Raw genomic sequence first — 22,783 nt, forward strand, 5'->3', positions numbered from 1 at the left:
GAGAACCGTACCTCCAATACCTGGACAGACCGTCCATTACCGTGCCCATGTCCCTGATCTAGAGACTCGCAGCCTGCGCCAGGAGGACCGGGTTGTTCTCGTCGTAACAGTGGCAGACCGGGTCGAGGAATCTCATGCGGATACCGTTGTTTGTGTGGAACAGCTCGAGAATGTCCAGGTTGGCCCCTCCACTACCGCTGTGGGCCAGGATCCTAACGCCTCTGGCCTTGGCCCCTTCCCAGATGGGCCTCATCTCCTTGCCGTGCTGGATCTCCCACATAACGAGTTCGGGGAAGAGCATGGGGTCGATGGGCACCTCCGCCGCATGGTCGTGGCGCTTGGCCTTTGGGGTGTTTCTGACGATGACGATCTGTCCCATGTCGATCGAGATTTCCTTGACATTGGGAAGGCAAAGGAGGACTTCCACGTCGTTGCCGAAGCTGTAGCGAAAGAACTCCGTCTTGAAGACGCGGACGCGCTGGATCGACTGGATGACGGCACGGGACGAGCGGCTGGGCCACAGGAGGGTCGCCTTGAGCTTCGGGACCTTGTAGCGGTCGCCGACGAAGGGAAGGAACATGTCCCGGGCCGGGCAGATCCAGCCCATCCGGAAGAAGTCGGAGCCGGTCTCCATGAAGGCCATCCCGACGGGGCGGAAGCGGGTCTCGAGCATCTTGGCCCGGGTCTTGTGGTCGATCCGCGTGACATTGCGGAGGAGACGCCACCGTTGGCGCTGCGGCGCCTTGTTGCCGAGGCCCGCGTAGTCGACCTGGTCCATCACCAAGATGTCGTTTGTCGCGGCCGGGTAGCAGGTGAGCCAGAACAGAACAGGCTCGACCTTCTCCTCGACCTGCTGGGCGAGGGCGTCGATGATTTGGAGAAAGATTTCGTACGGGACAGACGAGGGACCCTTGGCAGCAGGGCTCGGGGTCGTGGAGCCCGGAAGTGCGCCACGGAGGGCCGTCACATCGATGGAGGAAGTGGGCGTTGCGTCGACCATCGTGCAAATGGTAACGGGTCTGGCCTTTGATGACTTTTTCGGGATTTCCTCGTACAAGTGAGTCGTTGGAAGGGGAGGGAGGCCGATGGAATTCGGAAAGAGAGAAGATGGATGGATGACGGAGGTATGAAATGGTTTTAGGAAAACCTGGATTAGGGTTGGCAGGTCAAGAGAAGGGCTTTTCTCCTCAATGCTTTCAACGTAAACGAGCGTTGTCTGCCAACGTGGCTATGGCTATCAGGCAGGCACCCGAAGGGTTGGTCTGAAGTGAGTTTAGGGTGAGGCCCGTTTGCTGGTGGGAAAGCGATACATGAATGTTGCCGATATAGTGCTGCATACTCACAATGTCAGAAGTTGAGATCCCTTCAAACACTGTAATGGTGGCGTTTGAACGTGCTAGCAACACCGTCTTCGTCTTGATGCAATTATGTCTATTGGTAGGAGTGATGGTCGGTCGGTTGATTGGCCTTGTGGACGATGGACTTCAGTTACTTCGCTAAGGCGGGCTTCTGCTCAACAAACGCAACGTGCTTGTCGGCTCGGTCTTCGACATGATCAGCATTCCCGACCTTCAGGAGTAAAGGTGCGCTCAACGCCGTTTTGAAGACTCAGCTGAACTTTGTGCCCAATTAACGAATATCTTCTTCCTATTCCTCTGTAGCATGTTCACCGTTATTCCGTCCTGAGGTTATCTATCCATCCACCACGTCTTCTGGCAATATGATCCTACCAGTGACCCGTCCACATGCCCAGATCATAGCCCAGATTGTGATCTGGCCCAGAAAAAGAGGCAGTTGCACCACAAGCGTTGGGATCTTGTCGGAAGTGTAGATCAGAATTATCTGGCCTACGGCCACTCCAATCCATGAAACGGTCACAGTGCCCAAGGCTTCTGTCCATATCGACGCTTGAAGTACCACAGTCGCCCAAAGAACTACAAATTATTGCCGTTAGTCTAATTTAGTGCTTGGAGGCATCTCTCGTATGAACTTACGCGGCGGCACGACTCCATTCAGTCGCTGGAGAAGCGGGAGAGGGAACAGTGCGTGGCTTTCCGGATGTATGGCCCCGAGTAGAGTAGAAACGCCCGAGAGTATGGAACACACGACCATTGTGATGACTAGCCCGGAAGAGTCAGCATCTCTTTTACTTGGCGGTTATTTTGGTTCCCACTCACAACAATTTGACGGGAATTTGTACACGACCAGCCCGACAAGAATGGCAACGAGGGCAGCGCCTGGTTCGCTTTGCTTGCCATGCGAAGCCCCAAGGCTGAGAGAGCTGGCAAGAGAAACGGCAAAAACCAGTAAAGGCCGCGACAGCCTGATAAGCAGTTGCTGTCAGGAAAATGAGTTAGCGCAGTTCCAAGGCGGGAGTGTGCTGCCGTGCAACTTACCTGCCGATCCCGCCACATGATCCTCGTTGAGACTGTTTGAAATCCGGTTACAGCAGCTCTGCTGGAGTAGTACAGCCTCTGATGTGGATCGAGCCAGGAAACATCTTCCGGCCCCCCCACGCGATCCATAAACTCCGTCGTCAAGAGAGCGTAGAAGACCACCATGCCCAGCACAAAGATGCAAGCCCTGATGTAAGACACGACGCCCAGGAAGCCAAGTGTGTCGAGGAGCGACGTCCTGGAGACGTTCCAGAGGAGAAACCGCAGCGGCAGCTCGTCGGTCGGGTACCAGCACAGCATCAGCTTGATCAGTGTCAAGGCAAGACATCCCTTCACAAATGCGTAGGCGAAAACGACATGATTGGCTACGCGTCCTCCAGTGATAGCGTCGTTGATGATTGTCATAATGACTGTAGGTCCCAATCAGCGTCTTTCTCTATGCACGAGAGGGCTCCTCCGGCTTACCGCTTGCCGCAAAAGTGTACATTGTGGCTTGGTTCAGTGGCAGGTATCGCAGCGAAACGACGGCAAACAACAGACCGGCAATGAAGTAGATGTAACTGGCAGTGATTACGTGGCCGTGGACTGGATCCCCGAGGATGGTGAGACCGGCCTGGTAAGGGTAAGCTTACGATCTCCTAGATTAGCTGAAAACTTACGAAGCAAATCGCCATAAACAGTATTTCTGTCTTCCAAGTGCGGCAGGTATCCCTGGAACACGGTGATTGCTGCATGGCACCTCCTGGCTGAGCGTCCCTCAGGTTTCCGCCAGAGATCGAGCTTGGCTCCGAGTTGCTGGTGTTGTTTGGAGGGTTGGCGTCGACATCGGGATGCGGCGCCAGCGAGAGCCGTACTCCGTCGACCAGATGGAACTGGTCAAGACCCCGGCGCGCGACCCTGAGGACAGTCTGGCGGTGGTACGTCTGCGTTCTCCAGTCGTACGAGCAGAGCAACGTCCGCTGTCTACCGCCTTCCGAGCCGCAGACGAACATGGCGACTGGGGGCTGACTGCAGTAGAAGTGCGTGACCGTCAACAGGCTGGTATCTACCAGCGTGAAGCCATGCTCCCCTAGTTTGTGAGAAGACGGCGGCAGCGGCGCGGCGGTTTGTATGCCATTATCGACGTCGCTGTACGATGGTGGGGTGACCGTCGTCAGGTCGCCGTGATCGAAACCCCAGAGGTGTCTTGAGATTCTGCCAGCGTCCACGATACCCTCGACGCCAAGTAGGCGAGACTTCTTGGGCTGACTGAGCCGGCGCCGCGAGCCGATGAGCACCATTGGAGACGCTAGGGCGATGAGCCCGACCGCCGGGAGTGTCCAAAAGTAGATTACCAAGAATGCTTTCAGCTTCGTCACGGAAAGAAGACTCACGATGTAAGTCATCGCAAGTAGAGCCATAGGCGCGCTTAGACACACCATCTGGACCAATATTAACCAAGCGAAGACGAACTTGGCGTCCTGGCCGAACAGAGGCTCCGGGTCGATCCTGTCCCAGTGGATAGTCGCGCCGTGGACTCCGTCCAACATGACGGCTTCGCGACCGGCCACGCCCGAGACGTTGCAGCTCGGGTAGATGTCGCTGAGCTTCACGCCCCAGCGGTCTCCGGTCTGGTGCCACGGGGCATCCTGCTGCGGGGGGGCTAGACAGACCAGACGGCTCAGGAAAGCGCCGCTGTCGTTGGCGAGGGACAATTTGGCAAAGGCCTGGAAGCCGGAGTCTTCCTTGTCGACCCGAGGTCTGTGGCGGTTGGGGAAGAGTCCCATCGTGGCATAGGCGATGTCCCCCTGGCTGAACTGGTCCGTTTGACGTCTCGAGAAGCAGGAAAGAGCCGCCTCAATGAGGCGCAGCTCCGTGAGAATCGCGGAGCCTTCGAAGTGATCAACGAGCTCTTTGACGGCTTCCGCGTCGTCCCACGCTCTCTCGGCAAAGTTGCGTTTCGCCATGGCCTTTGGCTCCTCTGCGGGGTCTCCTAAAACGTACAGGTTGATGCGGTACTCGGCTGGGCAGAGCAGCAGCTCCGGGAGCGTCCACAAGCGCGAGCCCCATTGCCTCAGCCAGGGGGTCACCTCCTCTCGTCTGTACTCCGGAGTCTCGCATCCCTCGAGGAGAGCTGAGACCTTGTCGGCAGCCGAGGGTCCGATGGCAATGATCATGGAGTGCGCGGCCCTGACGATGTCGCATATCCGGTACACGTCCTCGCTGCTGCTGGTTGACCTCGCGACGCCGTCGTCGTTGCGGACACACTCGAAGTCGAGCCAGAATGCCCTCTTCCCCACCCTCTTGGCCGCGTCTATGCCCCATCGCGCCAGCGTTTGTCGATCTTGCCGTGCAACCTCCCTGTTGACCTCCCTGGTGGCTTCATCGGGGTACTGATGCCTGTTGATTTCCTCCTCGGTGGCCACTCTGAACTGCATGCGAGTGTACGAGACGAAGACGAATTCCAGGTCGGTGTCATCTCCGTGCTGTGCTAAATAGTCCGACACTTTGACCGTCTCATAGCTGCCATCTTCGAAATCCTTTACGAAGCAGAGGTACCGTGGTCGAAGGGAGATTGGTGAAGTTAAAGTATCAGTATGCCTCAGCCTCGAGGGGAGCAAAGCTTCGTTTAACCTAATGTTATCCGTATACGGCTGCTCGGATGAGAGAGTCCCTACACTGTCTGAAGGGGCAGAGGCTGTGACTGAGGCGCGTTCTTGTTGTGACGCAGGCTGATACGGATGCGAACAAGAATCGCCATGTGTGGTGGTTGGCCGAGGGATGCGAACAGTGTCATATCTCGAGTGGTCACTAAAGCCAGGAATAGTGTTGAGCTGTATCAGTGCCGTGGTCAAGTTGCCCGTCCAGCATACCTTTGAGAACTCGTTAGCAAAAGCCAGCAGGCGTAGATTGATCTCATTATTAATACCAGAACGCAGAAGACGGGCCATGCGATGACGAGTTTCGCTGCTGTAATCGCGATTGGTCGAATGCGGAGATCGTATGATCGTGTACCGGGAACGAACAGCGAGGACCCGACCCAGTACGAAGCGCGAAGAAGAGGCGAGACCCTCGAGGATGGAGTTCCAAGGCGAGACCATCTCGAGGTCTCGGGCAGAGACCACGGCTCTTGACCGCTCTGTAGCACCAGCGGAACCAAGCAGCCGTCAGATGGCCGCGACCACCACTCATGGTTGGGGTTTGCGAACTCAACTGCCATTGCCAAGCTCCACTCGTCTTGTCCTCCACATGCTACTGAGATCTGAGGCGCACGAGATGGGCTACGGAGGAACGGGCAGACGTTGAGATGTTTAGGAAGAAACTGAAAGGAGCGTGAGGCTGATTTCAGCCTCTGGCCCTCGCGTGGCGCGTTGCTTTTGGCGCCCTTGGGCTGCATCTTGCTGCCTGTTTCGCTTGAACACAGCCACGGCGGCTATGCCACTGCAGGAACCCCTTTCTGGCATGCAGGTTGTCTCAACGAGCTGATCGATCTGCTAACTAAAATCTGACAATAGTGGAGCTTCAAGACGTAAAGAAGACCAAACAATCACTGTCGACAATTTATTGTCAGGAACTTTACTTTCCTTTTGTCAGTGTTGTTCTCGCCCAGAAACATCCTTTCCCCAAACACTCAGAAGGTCAATTTTAGAATGATGCTTTCCATTATTGTCAGGTTCTGGCTAAAATGGTTTGGATTAGGAACCAGGCCAAGGAGAACAGGGATACCACGGAGGCCATCATGTTGGAATAAAGAGAAAGGAGTACGAGCTCGTATGGCTTGCCATCCATGAATAAAACAAAGAGTATAGTCTACAGCAGTCTCGGTGCTGGGTATCGAGGCTGGACGCAACGGGAGAAGTGTTGATTCGTTTGGTGATAGCTAAGAGGAAACTCAATCCAGAAATCGTACTGAAAATGGTACTCTCAGCGTTGATGTAAAAGTTTGTGGCCGATGACTGAGAGAAAAGTGATGAGAAAAGGTGGATGTTTATGACCCAAATTCCAAGGCAGAACAAAGTGAAGGCATACGGCACAACAAAGCGTGGAAAGTCAGCGAGGATATATTCTGAGATAGCTAGGCGTCATAACGATCCTCCATCTATGAACCATCTCGTGCCATCCCATTATGGTGGTTGCGTGCGTGTGGCAGGTGCAGTCGAAGTTGACGAAGGCCATCCGGAGTCACTCGGGGTGAAGAGCAGCTCGGCAATAACTGGATCGTCGGTTCCTCTCTCTTTCTTGCCTAAAGTGACCTTTACCTCCATCTCAACGGCCCAGCAGCCGCCAGCTTATGATGCCTGCCGAAGAATAGGCTTCGTCAAGGAGCACATTGAACATCTGGAGCGCAATCTCCTTCGGTATCGACGCCGAGCCTGCAAGACCCTCGACCGGCTTTGCGATAATGGGCGCGGTAACAGGGAAGACCTTGTCGTCGTCTATTCCGTGCAAGCGTTCGAAAAGTACGCCTACCGAAGATATCAAAGAACCGGCAGGTTGAACGAAATGAGGAGGATGAGTTTGGGCAAAGCAAAATAATTCGGAATGCCTTTTGCAAGGTTATAAGGGATGGCACCGTTGTCTGGAGATGTCGACCTAGGTAATAAGGGGGGCTCACCACCATTGAGTTGGCGTCGGATTTCTTGGGTACTCCGGGGTTTGGGTGAGCTTATGCGGGATAGTCGAAGGGGATAGAGCCATTATCGAGAATGCCAATTTTGCAAGCCAGGATGAGATTAGCGAGGAAGGGCCGTCGAAGAGACCGTGAAGCCTTCTGTAGTTAGGAAACAAGCACTTAGGCCAAGCTTTATAAAACAACTTCTGCTTGTCTCTATTCCGAGAATCAAATAAGACCAACATTTGAGATTATCTTTCCCCACTCTTAAGCCACCCTAGACACCACTGAAGACCACAACGAATAAGACTACCAACCCGACCAACTAGGTATGTAAATAGTCCTTTTGCTTCTCAAAGACCGTCCCCACAACTCAACCGGAGCCCAGATCTCAAGATTCGTATGCAATGTGAAAACTCTCCAGTTGGTATCGAATTGCATGACATTGGGTAGGCCAGACAGACGGTCAGAGTCCAAGGGCATGCCGCATCGCCAACAACGGGGCGGACCGCAAGAACCCCGGTTTATTCTCAAGTGTCAGGAGCAGTCTTTGAATTTCATGTGTTGAATTTCGCATGCGCTCTGCTTTTCTTTTGCGGATATATTTGAGTGATGGAGTGAAAAGGCCGGACCTGGAGCTCGTTTCTGGATTGCCTTTGGGCTGAGGCATCAGCATTCGAGATACGGAGGCTAAGGTGACCAGAGAACGGCACTAATGTGAAGTCGTGAATCTCCCCACAAAAAGGCTCCTCCCAAGTTCAAGTAGAGTTTTTGGCGATCGTCTGATGTTAAACGGCGAGAAGGGACTATTGTTGGTTCTCCGTAAATCGGAGCCGGAAGCGGAGCTCAAACATCCGAAGCCCCGCTTTCGCCGAGACTCGCCGCAGCATCCTCGCGCAAAAACCGGATTAGGAACGAGCGGTCCGACACCCGGACCTTCCATCGGTTCCGACACGGCGTATTGATATTTTGCTTGTTATGCTCGTTTGTTTCTGCTTGGCTCAACCCAGACTCAATCAACACAACAAGTGCCCATAATCACACCATACAAAAACTCAGTCCAGCAGAAAGTGCAAGTTACACAGCATGCACACCGATGGCCGACTTCAGGAAACCGGCAGCCTTAAGGGCCGTGATGTTTGTCATCGCCGAAGGCCAGACAGACGCTAGGGGGGTCAGCTCTGTTCCGCGGCCGTCGCCCCACCGACGTCTCGAATTCCGTCAAGCCTCAAGCGGACAAGCGCCGGGAATAACCCACGACGCGGGCCTTTTTGAGGAGAGAGGGTGGGGAGGGGAGGCGTGACAACTTTACAAGGTAGGTATCCCGTACCGCTGCAGCGGAAAGCTATGGCAATCGGCAAACTCTCACCGTCGCATTTTCTTTCTCATCCCGACTACGTTCTGGAATGGCATCAAGAAGGCGGCTGGCTGGCCGAGCTACCTAATTATGACCTTCATTGGCCCTACGCTGTCTTAGCAGATGCGCCAACCGTGCTGTCGCGTGGACATGACTTGTGTTCTCGCGCCATCTTACCTCTCATTGTCTCAAGTGCTTACGGATGGATACTAGTTTTGTGCCGAGTATCCATAAGAGTGTATTACATATTGAAGGGTGGGCCGAAGCGGACCTCGGCTCAGGTCCACTTCTGTCGTTCATCTCACCGAACGGAGACTGATGCCGCCTGGCCCCTCTGATAAGACAAACGCGGGATCTGGCAGTTGTCCCCGTTTTACGTACGCGGTTTGGGATGCGGAGAGATGGAGTTGCGGCAAGAGAGAGGTCAAGGGGGAACTCCATCCAGACAGAACAGAAGCTGCGTGTTTTCAGTCCTATCACGTCCTCCATCTACACGCAACAGACGTCCAAAGAGTCATCATGTCCAGCGGCAGCATGCCGGCCGGCTCTTCCGCCCTCTTGGTCGAGCAGACGCGGCTGTCTTAGCCTAAAACGATGCAACTCTAGCTCCGCCATCATCCCCCAACCCCAGGGGTGAGATTGATCGCCCAGGTTTTTCCCCTCCATCCTGCTCCGATTGCGTGCCTTGATTACCCACAACGCATCGCACCCACCAACAACCCATTTTCGCGTCGGTGGAGCGGATGCGGCTTCGCCCACCACCCTTTCCTTCTCGCCCCCTTCGAAGACGCGCGAAAGATAGGAAAAGAAGGAGGGGGGGACCAGGGGGGAAACCTCTGTTGGTTGGTAAATTTTCTGACAGTCGGTCCTCTTGTCGGTGAAGTTATCCAAGATCCCACTGCAAAGTCTTTGTCCACTCTCGCTCATCTCCCGTCAGCTACGCCTTTCGGTGACATATGGGGAAACGCGAACCATCGGACCAGAAGCTGATGCAGTCACATAATCCCAGCGGTTAACAATCTCTTGTTCCGAGCTTGGGCGTCCCCAACTTTCCAGTCCACTCGCATCTTATCCCTCCACCCCTCCTCCTCCTCCTCCTCCCAAAAAGCCCGTCTCCGGATTCATTTTCCCATTTCTCTACCAGCATTGACGGTCAACCTCGCGCGAAGATTACGCCACAGCCAGGCTTCTTCCCCGGCCCATAGATCGAACCATGACCGGAGCCCCCGACCCGGAAAAGGGGTCCCCCGCGGCTGCCAAGACCGCAACGGCGACCCCATCCAGATCAAGCCAAGACTCGCCGCCTCTTCGCCCGCTGAAAGGGGTCGAGTCGCGGCACAGCCACCGGAGCCGGAGCCGGGCTACGTCCCACTCGTCCACCGACACCGACCCCCTTGAGCCCCTGGAGCACGCCCTGACCCCCGACCTCGAGATCGAGGCCGAGCATGTCGCCAGGGAGCCCATCACCTACATGCGCACCGGCACCAGCATCGGCAGCACCGCCTCGAGGCCCCCGGATTTCGAAGTTGTCTTCGAGCCGGACGACCCCGAGAACCCCAAGAACTGGCCGCTGTGGTACCGCGGCTGGACCATCTTCGTCGTGTCGCTCTCCACCTGGATCATTGTCCTGTACAGCACGAGCTACACCGCCTCCATCCCGGGTCTCATTGAGGAGTATCACTCGACCCAGGTCATCGCCACTCTTGGCGTTACCACCTATCTTCTCGGCCTTGCCGCCGGTAGCCTGATCGTGGCGCCCATGAGTGAGCTGTACGGCCGCCAGTATGTCTATCTCGGCTGCTTCACCGTCTCGTCTCTCTTGATCATCCCCTGCGCCCTGGCCAAGTCCTTGACCACGCTCATTGTCGTCCGCTTCTTCGGGTAAGCTCAGCTCCTAGTCCTCGACGCTCGCTCTCTCGCCTCGAGCCCTTCCCCTTCTTTTCTAACCATGGTTTCTAGCGCATTGTTCGGAGCCGCCTTGATCGCAAACAGCCCGGGCACCGTGGTCGATATCTCCGATGAAGAATATCGTGCCCTCGCCATGTCGTTCTACAGCATCGCGCCCTTGAACGGCCCCGTGACGGGTCCGCTCATCGGCGGCTTCGTCTTCCAGTACATGGGCTGGAGGTGGACCAACTGGATCGTTCTTATTCTCGCTGGCGTCGGCATCGCCCTCATGTTCACCCTCCGCGAGACGTACGCGCCAACCATCCTGCAGCGCAAGGCGGCACGCATGCGCAAGGAGACGGACGATCCGCGCTGGTGGTGCCGCTACGACGAGAAGGTCTCCAAGTTCCACCTCATCAAGCTGAACCTCAGCCGCCCCTTCGTCCTGAGCTTCACGGAGCCTATCTTGTGGTTCTTCAACCTCTGGTAAGAGAACACTCCCAAACGGACGCACCCTGAAGTCACAACAAAGGCTAACCATGCACGCACGCCCCAGGATCTCCCTCATCTACGGCATTCTCTATCTGTGCTTCGTCGCCTACCCGATCGTCTTCTCCCAGTACCGCGGCTGGGGACCCGGCGTCTCCGGTCTCGCCTTTGTCGGCATCGGCATCGGCACCATCCTAGCCATCTGCTGCGAGCCCATCTTCCGCCGCATCATCAACGCGCACCCCAAGGACCCCGTCACCGGCCGTGTCCCTCCCGAGGCCACCGCCCGCGTCATGACCATCGGCGCCGTCCTCACGCCCATCGGCCAGCTAGTCTTCTCATGGACGTGCCTGCCCGCCACCATCCACTGGGCGATCCCCATCGCCTTCGGCATCCCCTTTGGCGCCGGGAACACGATATCCTTCATCTACGGCTCCAACTACCTGGCTGGGTCCTATGGCATCTACGCGGCCTCCGCTCTTGCAGGAAACGCCGTCATGCGGTCCATGTTCGGCGGCACGCTGCCCCTCGCGGGGCCCTCCATGTACAGAGCCCTGACGCCCCAGTGGGCCGGCACGCTCTGCGGCCTGCTCGAGCTCGCGCTCATCCCCATTCCCATCATCTTCTGGCGGTACGGCGAGAGGATTCGCGCCAGGAGCCCCGTCATCAGACAGATGAGAGAGGACCAGGAGAAGAACGACAGCAAACGCGCCAAACAACAGGCGCGTCTTGAGAGGAAGAGAGAGAGAGAAGCCGCTGTCGCTGAGACTGGCGCCGGCGCCGGCGAGAAGTCGGGCGGCGTGCTGACGAAGGAGAAACTGGCCAGGCCAAGGGACATTGAGAAGAGCGCCTGAATTTGCGTAATGCGGTCTCTCTCGGGGCCTCTAACGGAGCATATTTATTGTACAGTGAGCGACTTGCGTTACATATGGATGACGATTGGATACCTAGGTTGTTATAAAGTAACATCAAACTAGTATCACAACCTATTAGACACAATAGGACTAGGGGATGCCCCTACAGGGCGTCTAGCAGTTATAGACAAGTTATAAGCAGTAGATATAGGAAATAAGAGTAATTTCTCTAGTGCTGAAGAATTATAGTAGAAAGTCAATTACAATAACGACTCTAAAAAACTGCAAAACTAAGCATAATTCCCTTAACATACTAGGTGGTTTACTAAGGCTATACTTAGTTAGTTTACTGTATGGTGAGCTGAATTCTAGTAAGATTTGTAATGTAGATTAGCCTTCAGTACAGTGAAGCATCTAGTGGATAATGTAGGTGTTATACGGGCCTATCCAGAAGCCTTGCCCTTGTCCTACATAGTAGTTCTCTAGCAGAGGAATGTCTACAGGCTGCTTCCCCCTAAGACCTAACGCAAGCTCATTACTAAGTCTGGGTGCCTCTCAAGTGACTACCTGCGAAGGGATAAGCGGATACCCTCATACTTAGGATACTTAGGTTGGCAACATAGCCTCCAAGGCATATTTGCAAGGCGTTAATCAGAGGTCATCCGACACAGCTCGCCAGTGAGGAAGAAGAGAAGTGAACACTACCTATGTGCATTAACCGGAATAATGTGGCTGACACATGCAGCCAAGAGCTTTTTCGCCCCTCCTCTTTGTAAAGCAGGGATCAAATTCCGCTGTTTGCTGGCTCAATAGGTCCAAAAGTTGCTTGCCGTGGGGCGCTGTCACAGTGCAACACTGCAAGTGACCAACCACTAGGCACCACGACAGATCTCTTATCTCTGCATGGCTGTGCTTCGAAACAACTAGACATTTTTAGGAATCAAACCAGTGTACCGCAGCTGATTGCTACAGAAGACACATTGCTTTCAGTCTTGCCTGAAAACATAAAAAGCCCCTTGAGACCATGTCTAAATCTTTCCTGCAAAGTCCTCTATCAAGAAGAACTCCCCCCCCCCCCACCCCCCAAATCCGAGTCCTGGCACAGATCCAGATCTACAACTGCACTACTCATTCTTGGCGATAGCAGATATTGTAAAATCCATTGGAATGGACCGCCCAAGTTCCCGATTCAATGGCCAGGCTAACAATGTATCCGATGTTATTCAAGGAGGATCCAGCTTCTCAGGCAATCTCACTCTTTCGCATTCTGCACAACTCCATCAAGGCAACATCATCAATATCCAACAAACAAACAACTCGCTCTTCAGCGCTTTCAAAGAGGTTCAGATAAACGAACAAGCTTTTCGTTCTCTTTATAGGACGGGGAGGGGCGTGAGTTCACCTTTGAATGCTCTTGTGCTAGATGTAGACTGACCTCTAACCAAGGCGCGGGGCCCCTTGTCTTTCATCCAGCCATCGGCAATTCGATACATGCCGTATGCGAACATTGGAGAGGGCCCTGTGCGAACGATGCTTTATAAAATTGCTCGAGACTTCCAGTTGATTGATGCTGGGTTTGCTGAATTTTATCGCGTGGCAGTCCCCTACAATGAGTTGGTATCTGCGGAGTTGAAAAGCATACGGGATAGATACTACCACGGTGTCGCAAACAACCATGGTTATTTAGGGTCATTGGGTGTTTTTTTAGAGCTTGCTACTGACATGAAGAAAACGCAGCCAAGAGAGATCCCACTGGCAAGGTTTGCCCCAGAAAATTACGGAGAGCGTGCCTTGGAGTACCTACAGGACGGCTTCGAGGTTCCTTACTGGGTCCTGCTTTGCGACATTTTCGTGCCCTATTGCGAGTCGGGCGAGTTGGATAATGCGGCCAAGTTCTACATCAGCCACACTATCAACAGTGTACAACTCCAGACTCGAGCTCGGCTGCAAAAGCTAGAGACAGACTATTCCTACGAGCTGCCCAAGGAAATTACGAACGGGATCAAGTGGAGACTAGATGTGCTAGAGGATATGACAGGGTCCATTTCAACCAACCTTGGGGACGAATGGAGCATCCACGCCCACTCTTTTCAGCCAACACAGTTACCATCCAGCGTAGCGACCGAGCCGACCGCCATTGAGCCACCGTCGGCGGTGACAATCGAAGTCACAAGCGAAGAGGGGTCGAAAAACATCGTCAGTATATATATTTATATATATAACTCCTTAGCTGATCTCTCAGCCCTGACATCCTTTAGGAGAAAGTTGAGTCAAGCGCGTTATTCATCCTCTTCTTTGCTTTGGCGATCATCCCAGCCTGTCTTGGATTCGACCGGCACTCGAGCCCGGAACCAGGAGAAGAAGCCATCGGCAAAGCGCTGGATGCCGACTTCATGTGGCTCATTGCCGGCAATCTCCTGGCGCTCCTTGGCAACATCTTCGCGGTTCTGCCGCTGTGGCGACTGACGAGGGGCTCAACGGCGCACCTTGTTACCCAGGGCCTTATCCTGCTCTCGACGGTGCTTGGCGTCGCGTCGGTTACGTCATACTGCTTCGTGAACAAGGGCTGGAGCTCCCTGATGTCGTTCTTCTCCAACTTCTTCGCCATCAGTGGGGTATATTTTTCCACGATGCATGTTAGCATCCAGAGTTTAGGCGGCGTTACAAGGAACCCTTTTGTTAAGGTAAAGAATGATTAGGATGGATAGCAGAATATGTTACAAACGTAGATCTATTTGGTTAAAGTAATCATCTGGGATAGCCCATTATAGAGAGCTAGGACGAAATGCAACTACTTAACGACAGACGTACTCAGGATGTTGAAGGCTTTAGGTCCATGTCCCTTGAGTGGTAGGTAGCCTAAGTCAAGCATGGAATTTCAGGAAGTTTCTTCGAATAGGCTCCAAATCTTCTTCAAGGGTACTATCACTACTAGGAGTTACGTAAATTCTGTATCAACTTTCTTAATAGTGCTTTTTAAACTAAGACCGACTTCTAGGCGTTAATAGAACAGGCTATAATAGATCTAACTCTGTACTACAACCTTAGATTAGATGTAATTATTATCTAGATGCTTTAGGATATTATGTTTCTACAGTGGCTAAAAGAAGCCTTTCTAAGTAGATAACTTCAGTATTAGCAATCTTAGTATACAAGTATGGGCTACAATAAAGATAATAAAAATAGGGCCTCTTACAGACTTCAAATTAAGAATCAGGGATTTCAATAAGAAACATTACAACCTAGTTGATATAATAGGACTAGGGGACGCTTCTAAAATGGGGGCTTTCAACCCGTCGCCGAGTCGTATCCATGGACAAAAGCTGTGGACGGGGTGTCCCGGAGTAAGAGCAATGGTTCGTCGGCGCACTGGGAGCAGGCTTGGAGCTACAAACCGGGCGACGGGTTGAGCAACTCATTTCCCGCGTTGCAGTGTCAGAGAAAGGCAATCGCTGCATAAGAGGGGCTCGAGGGAAAACACTTGGACGGTTTAGAGGCAGAGGGACACCACTCAATGCAGTTGGACTGCAAGTTTCCTGACGTATTAGCTCTGGCAGAGACATGCATCATCTGCCTCTGCGGCCAATTGCGCTTCATCCAGGGGACGTCTGCATCTGCGCCAGTCCTTGCGTCCATGGCCACTTTGATCAACAACGAGAGGCTATCGGCGGGAGAAAGGCCCGTGGGGTTTCTCAAACCGGCAATATATGCGCGTCCTGAGGCATTTAACGATGTTGCGAATGGGGACAATGAAGGATACCGTGCCGGCCCGGCGTACCGAGCGATCAAGGGATGGAACCTGGTCGTTGAGCTGGGCAGTCCGGGTTTTTAGAAACTGAGAGGTGTGTTGCTTGGCTTCTTTGAAGTGAGCACCAAGTAACCCTGTAGCAACAAGAAAACAACAGCCATTTAGAACAAGACACTTACAAACATAAATGGAATATCATTGAAAGTAACATAAAGAAACGGCTTGGCACACAGTCTTTCTTCAGCTGGTCCATATGATATTTGCAGTAATGGAAGCCCGACAGATCTTTTTCTTTGGACTATTCGCCCTGTTCGAGAAAGTGTCGAGTCCCAGTGACTGCTGTTTCGACGCAAACGGAACCAGATTGTATCCTAAGACGGGTTTTAGGGACTCATTAATATTTCATGAGCCTTATTTACCTCTCCCTTGGATGTGTACTGTTAGCAAAGCCAGTAGACTTCCTACCGAATCGTGCGATGGATACGATACAGCCACAAAATCTGGACACCATGTACAAGCGACTGGATTGGCATTTCCACCACATTGCTTTTACAAATCAAGAACGACGATCAAAAATTCGCAGCAAGAGCGAAATTTCCCCGGGCCTCTTTAGCGACATTTGCGAACTCAAGGCTCGATTCGCAGAACTTCCGCCGTTGCCGCCACGGCTCCCTCGACCGGACTACGCCATTGAAGATGGCTTGCTGAACCCCCAAGATACGACTGAACTCGACTTCTATTGTGCCTGCAGGATGGGTTATCGGGATGATGTCGAAGCGTATGTTCGGAAGGTGATGCCAAGCCACGCTGTCCGTCAGTTCGGCCTCCAGATGGCTTCTTTCGGCAACCAGCCTTCAATCGCCCGTTACTTGCTCCAGATAGGTACAAAACTCCATGGATACGTTTTTGAAGGCACGGAACCGGGATCAAAACGAAGGCAGATCCTCAAGGGCGCCTCTATCTTCCAGGTTTATCCCAAAGGGGACGTGTTAATACCATTGCTGCAGACATTCGTTGAAGCGGGCTGGCATCCGAACCAAGCTTGGGAGTCTACACAGGACACTTGGCCTGTCTGGTCATTATTTTATCCTTCTTGCGTATGGAACACGTCCTTGGTCGGGTTTCTCCTCTCGTGTGGCGCAGACCCCAACATCGGATCTTGCTGGCCAGATCTCCAAGCTCTGCATGGAATTCAAGAGAGATTCGACTACTCGTTGGAGATTCCTCTCCATCGTCAGAGCACCTGGACTTTTGAGCTGGCGATAGAGGGTTGCGATCCTACAGCGTTTGAGATGCTCAGAGCCAGCAGCGGCTTGCCTGTCAAAGTCGCCAATCTGAGCCCAATGTTCATCCTTGCACTGTCTACGGAGAACCACGAAGCCAAGAGGAGCAATGGCCAGTCGGTATCGTCCGACCTTTCGCCGTTCGTCGGGCTTCGTGCTATTGCGGAGCACATGTTAACCTTCAATAACGTCGACATCGACAGAATCAAGATCATGGAGAATGGAGAAAAACAGACAGCCCTGACATGCGCGTGTTCGATAGGAAATTGGGACTTCGTGCAGTGGCTTCTGGAGAAGGAAGCAGATCCATTCTTGCTTGATGGAAAGGCGTTTTCCTACAATTGCGAACAGTTGAGAGGGCTGATGGAACGTGTGGCGGCTGCGAACCCGGCAAGAGCCATACAGTTTGGGAATCAAAAAGCCATGTCTAATTGGCAAATCCTAGGGGAAGGAAACTAACAAAAGTTTGATGCTGCTAATTGGTACTCATCGGTTTGAGCGACATTCTGAATTTATGGTTTTAAGCAACTGCCTTTTGGTATAGGTTTGATATTTCTTAGTTAGTCAGGGTAACCAAAAAGAAATCGGACCGAATAGACAAGAGGCCAAAGGCTCCAGTTAGAGAATTTAAGAAAAAGCCTTTACTCAAGCCATATCTCCTATTCACTTTCATTTATAGATCAAGCAACCCCAACACGAAAACACACTCTCTACGGCCAGGGGTTCAAATTTATCTGGCCAATCTCTTCACAGTGTCGACTAACAAATCGAAGGGCGGGGTATTTTCTTCTTCTTTTGACCAAATTGTTTTTGAAGTCACCCAGATTTTGCAGTCAACGCAAGGGGACGTTTCCTTATCAGTATCACTACATATTCACGGTTGTTAGATCGCAGCAAAAGTACGATGGTATAACCTTATGCGCATGGTTGCCGAATCCAAGGGCAGAGAAGTTTTGAGCCGGTCATGGGCGTACTCATGTTTTTCCATCGTTGAGACAGATCCACAGCCAGTAAGAGACAATCTTAAGAACATTAGACCTTGAATCGGCTAAAATGGAGTTGGAGGATGTGTAAAATATAGCACATTGTGTAAAAAGCTCAAGCCCAAGACAGGACCTTTGAAATTTGGTCGAGGTGATGTAACGAGTTGTGTGTGTGCATGTGTGTTTATGTATTCCATCGAAGCAAGGAAATGCAGGGGCCGTTTCCAACGACGATTAAGTTCTAGCAAGTCATCCTTTTCAGCCTCTTCCTTTTTCAATGCCTGCTGCTGAAGAAATCGAAACACTTGTTTGAGAAGTAAGACGAACAAGACAACAGCGAACCTTGAAAGAAACGGAACTCAGCGCATACAAAACGGAACCCCATGAATTCGATGACTGTACAATGAAATAGAATTCAGTTTGATTCCGGCTTGCTACGCAGACTTCATGGATTCTATCTGGGCCAAGCTCGGACGCCCGCCTGTATGGCCCTGATGAGGCTAAAGTCGTGAGAATCCTCGCCCAAACTCCAAGCGGCAACGCCACCGATACCACGAGCTTTGACGATGTCATTGAACTTGCGGGAGACAAGGGCCGGGGTGTCCCAGGTCCAGAAGAAAGGACCAGCGGGGTCCCAGTACCACTGCCCACCACTGACCTCGTCGGTCTTACCGTTGGCCATGGCAGTTTTGAACGAGGCAGCAGTTGAGGTGCCGTTGCAAATGCCGTAGTCTGACTGGCAACCGCTGCTGCAGTGAGCCTCAGTGGTGCCGCTAAAGCATCGTTAACCCTAAGTATTGTCTGAATTGATCAACGTAGTGTTACATACCAAAAGCCGTACTGACTACAGCAGTTACCGGTAGGACACTTGTAGAACGTTCCGCTACCGCAAGAAGCATCGGGAGAAGTCGTCAAATTAGTGGGAGCAGCCATAAAGTTGGCAGCTTCGAATGTGACAGCGCCAGACTTTCCAGTATCGGTTCCGTCAGCAGCCTCAAGCAACTCAGTGGGGCATCCAAGACCCTCGGAGCAAGTGTGACCGGCGGCAGTGGTGAACCACTTAGCGTACAAGGCAAAGCCCAAGTTGATCTTTACCGGCTCGACGCCAAGGGCGATGTAGGTGTCGATGGCTTCGAGAGAGCCCTTGACGTCTGTGTGGTGAGCAGTGACGTTGTCGCGGCGGTTCATCAAATCATAGGTCATGACCTTCGCTTAAAGTCAGTTGGGCCTTGTTGAAGATGCCCGCCCAAAGTCAGACTTACAGTGAAGTGGTCAACGACCGCGTTGATTTTGGGGGTCTGCTTCTGGGTGAAAGCAATCATGTCACGCTTGAGGCCCGGGGCGGTAACGGAAAGCTCCATCTTGTGGTGCTTCAGCTGCGTCTTGATAGCGGAGAGGAGCAGGGGGAAGGTGTCAATCTCCTGAGACTTGTTTGCGTTTGGAATCTGCTTATAGTCGGCACCGTTGCCCGCGGGGTACTCCCAATCGACGTCTTGTTGTTTGGTTGCATTAGTTGTTGTCTTAGCTGGACAGTCGATAGAGTTGGGCTCACTCACCAACGCAGTCGTATCCAAGCTTGACGGCGGAGTCCACGACATTACGGGCAAACTTATTGCGGTTGGCATTTGTCGAAGCGCCTCGACTGAAACCATCGGTATCAGCCCATCCACCAATGGCCATGCAGACCTTTGTTCCGTTGTCAAACAGAGCTCGAATCTCATTTATAGGTTTGAATGGCTTGTACTCGCCGGCCGGCTCAGAGGCGAATAAAGAGGAGTTGGCGAAGGCTGTGATGACGTGGGTAACGCCAGCGGTAATAGATTTGTCTGGAATCCCGGCTGTGTGGTACCTATACGATGGTTAGATATTGAGGTACAAGGGTATCTTAGTTGATGAGGTTTCCGTACTGATCGAAGTACATGACATAACGAGGTGCCGAGACCCGGGCCGGTAAGGAGTGATTCGAAGCCGAAGGGAGAGTTCTGGAAGGAGAGGAACCAGACAAGTACGGTCCAGACGGAGGGTACCCGGACAACTGTGATCCAGGGAGGCGAGTTTTGGACAGAGGTGGCACAGAGGCCACTGGTGCGGATGGGGTCAACACATCGTCGTCGCAAGACGCATCCTTGGAAATAGCCTCGACGGCTAAGGCGGTCACAGCAGCGAGACAAATGGATCGGAATAGCATTGTAAGTATAGAGTTATCAATTATGGCTGTCAAAAGAGTGAGAATAAGGTGGTTAGGTGACGCGGCAACTAAATGAGCGATTGTTGAAGCATCAGGAGCGCGGAAGACAAGCACAGTAAGAGCTCAATCATGAAGGAACAGGAGACCTGGTTTTTAATACAATCATTCGACATTTGGTCAATTTTAAATCTATTTTCGTTTCGACAAACGTTGTAGCCGACTACCCGAGCTAGATCCACAAGCCGCTGGGCATAGCTTCGGATCTGTCCCAGTACTTGGATTTGGAAGATGTCAAGCTGATGTTCCTCTAACCTATCATAGCCATTGCAAGTGCCGGCAGAGACCAGACAAGGCAGTCAGGTGGATCAAGGAAAGTTCATCGCAAGCCAACACGCGGCAATGCGGCACTGGCTAATTGACGAGATGAGATCGACAACCATCAAAAGGGGTTTTACTTTTTGGGGACATGGGCCCGATGGGGTGGCCAATCTATCTGAAAGTTAAAACACAGCTTCTTATTCGTAGTCAAATCGGAAATCAGAGCCATCTCTGCTTACACCTGGTGAACTGACTCGCTGGGATGAACCTGTCGGAACCACTTTCGACCAGATCATGTTTTAGCGGCAGCCAAGATGATTTACCAGATCCAAAAGCTTCTCAACACCACGAGCCACACTGCGGTCAAGGCTGCTTGAGAGACCTTCATGGTTGGTCGCTCATGAATACAGATGATCCAAGGCTGAATTGAGCAACAATTTTTCACCTTGCCTCAGCCGAAGTAAGCAGTTCTTGAAGGCCAAAGTCAAAACAACAAAAACATACAACACCAGGTATTCGCTGGTCGTCACCGACCCAACTACTAATCCGGCCCTCATTGGCTTATCTATGGGAGAGCGGACGGGATCCCGAGTTTTCCAATGGGTATGGTCGTATGTGATAGTCGTGGCAAGTTGTGGCACTGTATTACGTTTGCCTCTCGACAACGGTCCGTGACAGGAAGCTTCCAAACTCTGAACGTCATCCTTTTTGATTTCCGGCGTTACCGTTGATAATGAGCGAGCGGACAACTTACGCACGCATTCGTGCTTCCAAGCCGGATGCATCAAGGATGGCAAAATACAACTATTCACCGTATTTGGTGACGAACTCGACTCCGGGGGAAGGGGCTTCGTTTGACCGGCCAATATCCTTGTGATTACTTTTAAGGAATGCATAAAAGACATCCGGAACATCCGGAATCCCCACATCACATTTAAATAGCAGAGACTGATATGATGCGTCTACATCTTCAATAGTATTCATCATTTCGCAAGATCTACGTGTTTTCGCGTGATTGCTCGCAGAAAATTCGCAATTTCTCGCACCCCAGTCTGGATTTGAAAAGTATACCAAACAAGAAAGCGTCGCGGAATGCCATATGTAGGTCTAGAAATCATGAATTAAAAGTAGCTCGATTTATCTACGACTGTGTAGAGCGAGGCTCTGCCCAAACAGGCGTGCGTGCTGATCGAAGTAGGCCGCTTGAGCCGGAGACAGGCCGGTTGGTTCAGGGCCGCGAGACCCATTTTTACGGGCCCGTGCCGGCCAACCGGCCTAAACGAATGGCTCCACTCACGTGAGGCCATCACGACAGAAAGAATATGTTACTGATAGAAAATCGTTTCCTCGATGTATCACTCCATCTTACCAGCGCCCGACTACAGTAGCCAAATCCAAGAGACTTGAACTTGCGACTTCTTGCACTTGTGAATCTTTCATATCACACTAGTTGGCATATTGCCTTGTCGGATGTATAGCAGCAAAGTTGCTGTCCCTGATCCGAGTGCCCCGGCTTTCGAAAAGACTAGTAGACACTATCCAGGTCAGTCATTCTGCGAGGTCTGTTACGTTCTCTATCCACCCGTTTCCCAGCATTCAGCCATTTTCTGTGCTAGGCTGTTCCGCCCACTAGTCGAAAACATCAGGTCTGCAAACCGTCAATCCGCTGTCTCATGAACGACGCTCAAGTGAGCGTCGTTTGCGATCCTAAGAGAAGATGACATCCAAGCGGAAGCTTTGATTATTCTGGCTGGGCGAGAGGGGGTATGGTCCTTCATGGGCTATGCGGTGGGCAGAACGGATCTGTCATGTCCAAACCGGATGCAGGATGACCGAAATCTGATTCCAAGAATTACAGTATTGGACGCCGCTTTGCGTTGCATCCGGCTTTCTCTTCGCATAGTCCGTGACGTGCAGCACAGGACAAGAAGCAAACAACCATGATCCCCACAGCTTCTGATCAAAATGATCCTCCCACCAGGCACCAAGCGACAAGCATCCGTAACATTTTCTATGTTCATGAACAGCTTTGAACAGTATGCGTTTAGACTTTTTCCTTCTCCGCCAATTGTGGCTATGCAAAATTCCTGCACAGTGGCTGCCTGACTCACGACTCGAACAAGCAAGGACACCAAACTTTGACTGCTACATGACAGTTCTGAGCATAAGAGGAAACCTGACGATCTGGCTCTCTTTGGCATGTAACTGAGTTTTCCCCCACAATTTGGCTTCTTCAGTGGTTTTTGCTTTGTTGGGGATTGATTTATTAGTTCACAAAATGCAGCTTCAGGATCATGCTTCATAAGGGGTAAGTTGAACCAAAGAAATAATTAATGCATAAAGGAAACGTTTCCATTTCGTGATTTGGCAGAGAACCGACTCAGGCACAGTTTCATAAGAATTTTCCGCCGAGAAATTCCCTCAACAGTCTCACAAGACATCGTTTGGGGTTCGTTTTGTATCAACGAACTAGGGCAATGCACTTAGGTGCTGCCGGTTGGCCAACAAGTCTGCAGGGTGGATGGCACCGTTTTAGAAATTTTCGCCCAGGACACCCAAGAACTATTTAGCTATCTTCGAAAAGCCGTAAACGATGCTCGAGAAGTAATGAGCTGGCAAGTAAATCGTAGAGTCCAGCTGTTCAGACTGATTTCAAGGCAACAAAGTCACCCCAGTGGCTCTTGCGGGG

At 52.2% G+C, this 22,783-nt stretch overlaps 7 protein-coding genes across 7 annotated transcripts; 4 read left to right on the forward strand and 3 right to left on the reverse strand.

Moving 5' to 3' along the window:
- Positions 1 to 58: 58 nt before the first annotated feature.
- CDEST_03539 (uncharacterized protein) lies at positions 59 to 1,000 on the reverse strand (the record flags this gene model as incomplete). The annotated part of the gene is made up of 1 exon (XM_062919698.1): positions 59 to 1,000. One exon carries the CDS (start codon positions 998 to 1,000, stop codon positions 59 to 61), a length of 942 nt encoding a protein of 313 aa, XP_062775749.1.
- Positions 1,001 to 1,692: 692 nt separating this feature from the next.
- CDEST_03540 (uncharacterized protein) lies at positions 1,693 to 5,772 on the reverse strand (the record flags this gene model as incomplete). Its single annotated transcript, XM_062919699.1, has 7 exons — positions 1,693 to 1,934; positions 1,995 to 2,120; positions 2,178 to 2,337; positions 2,397 to 2,806; positions 2,862 to 3,009; positions 3,056 to 5,248; positions 5,305 to 5,772. 7 exons carry the CDS (start codon positions 5,770 to 5,772, stop codon positions 1,693 to 1,695), a joined length of 3,747 nt encoding a protein of 1,248 aa, XP_062775750.1.
- Positions 5,773 to 9,051: 3,279 nt separating this feature from the next.
- On the forward strand, positions 9,052 to 11,845 carry CDEST_03541 (Putative major facilitator superfamily, MFS transporter superfamily). The gene is made up of 3 exons (XM_062919700.1): positions 9,052 to 10,225; positions 10,304 to 10,717; positions 10,788 to 11,845. Exons 1-3 carry the CDS (start codon positions 9,558 to 9,560, stop codon positions 11,572 to 11,574), a joined length of 1,869 nt encoding a protein of 622 aa, XP_062775751.1. The 5' UTR covers positions 9,052 to 9,557; the 3' UTR covers positions 11,575 to 11,845.
- An 803-nt stretch (positions 11,846 to 12,648) lies between these two features.
- CDEST_03542 (uncharacterized protein) lies at positions 12,649 to 14,361 on the forward strand. Its single transcript, XM_062919701.1, has 3 exons — positions 12,649 to 12,966; positions 13,021 to 13,770; positions 13,833 to 14,361. The coding sequence occupies exons 1-3, from the start codon at positions 12,742 to 12,744 to the stop codon at positions 14,271 to 14,273; spliced, it is 1,416 nt and encodes a 471-aa protein (XP_062775752.1). The 5' UTR covers positions 12,649 to 12,741; the 3' UTR covers positions 14,274 to 14,361.
- A 727-nt stretch (positions 14,362 to 15,088) lies between these two features.
- Positions 15,089 to 15,406, forward strand: CDEST_03543 (Putative Sedolisin domain, peptidase S8/S53 domain superfamily; the record flags this gene model as incomplete). The annotated part of the gene is made up of 1 exon (XM_062919702.1): positions 15,089 to 15,406. The coding sequence occupies one exon, from the start codon at positions 15,089 to 15,091 to the stop codon at positions 15,404 to 15,406; it is 318 nt and encodes a 105-aa protein (XP_062775753.1).
- A 392-nt stretch (positions 15,407 to 15,798) lies between these two features.
- On the forward strand, positions 15,799 to 17,064 carry CDEST_03544 (Putative ankyrin repeat-containing domain superfamily; the record flags this gene model as incomplete). The annotated part of the gene is made up of 1 exon (XM_062919703.1): positions 15,799 to 17,064. The coding sequence occupies one exon, from the start codon at positions 15,799 to 15,801 to the stop codon at positions 17,062 to 17,064; it is 1,266 nt and encodes a 421-aa protein (XP_062775754.1).
- Positions 17,065 to 17,789: 725 nt separating this feature from the next.
- Positions 17,790 to 19,909, reverse strand: CDEST_03545 (Putative chitin-binding, type 1, glycoside hydrolase family 18, catalytic domain-containing protein). The gene is made up of 5 exons (XM_062919704.1): positions 19,496 to 19,909; positions 19,145 to 19,437; positions 18,851 to 19,080; positions 18,418 to 18,794; positions 17,790 to 18,361 (listed from the first exon to the last, which is right to left on the reverse strand). Exons 1-5 carry the CDS (start codon positions 19,774 to 19,776, stop codon positions 18,043 to 18,045), a joined length of 1,500 nt encoding a protein of 499 aa, XP_062775755.1. The 5' UTR covers positions 19,777 to 19,909; the 3' UTR covers positions 17,790 to 18,042.
- Between the last annotated feature and the right edge of the window lie 2,874 nt (positions 19,910 to 22,783).

Source organism: Colletotrichum destructivum, chromosome 2 (assembly GCF_034447905.1).
Source record: "Colletotrichum destructivum chromosome 2, complete sequence".
Taxonomy (NCBI): Eukaryota; Fungi; Ascomycota; class Sordariomycetes; order Glomerellales; family Glomerellaceae; genus Colletotrichum; species Colletotrichum destructivum.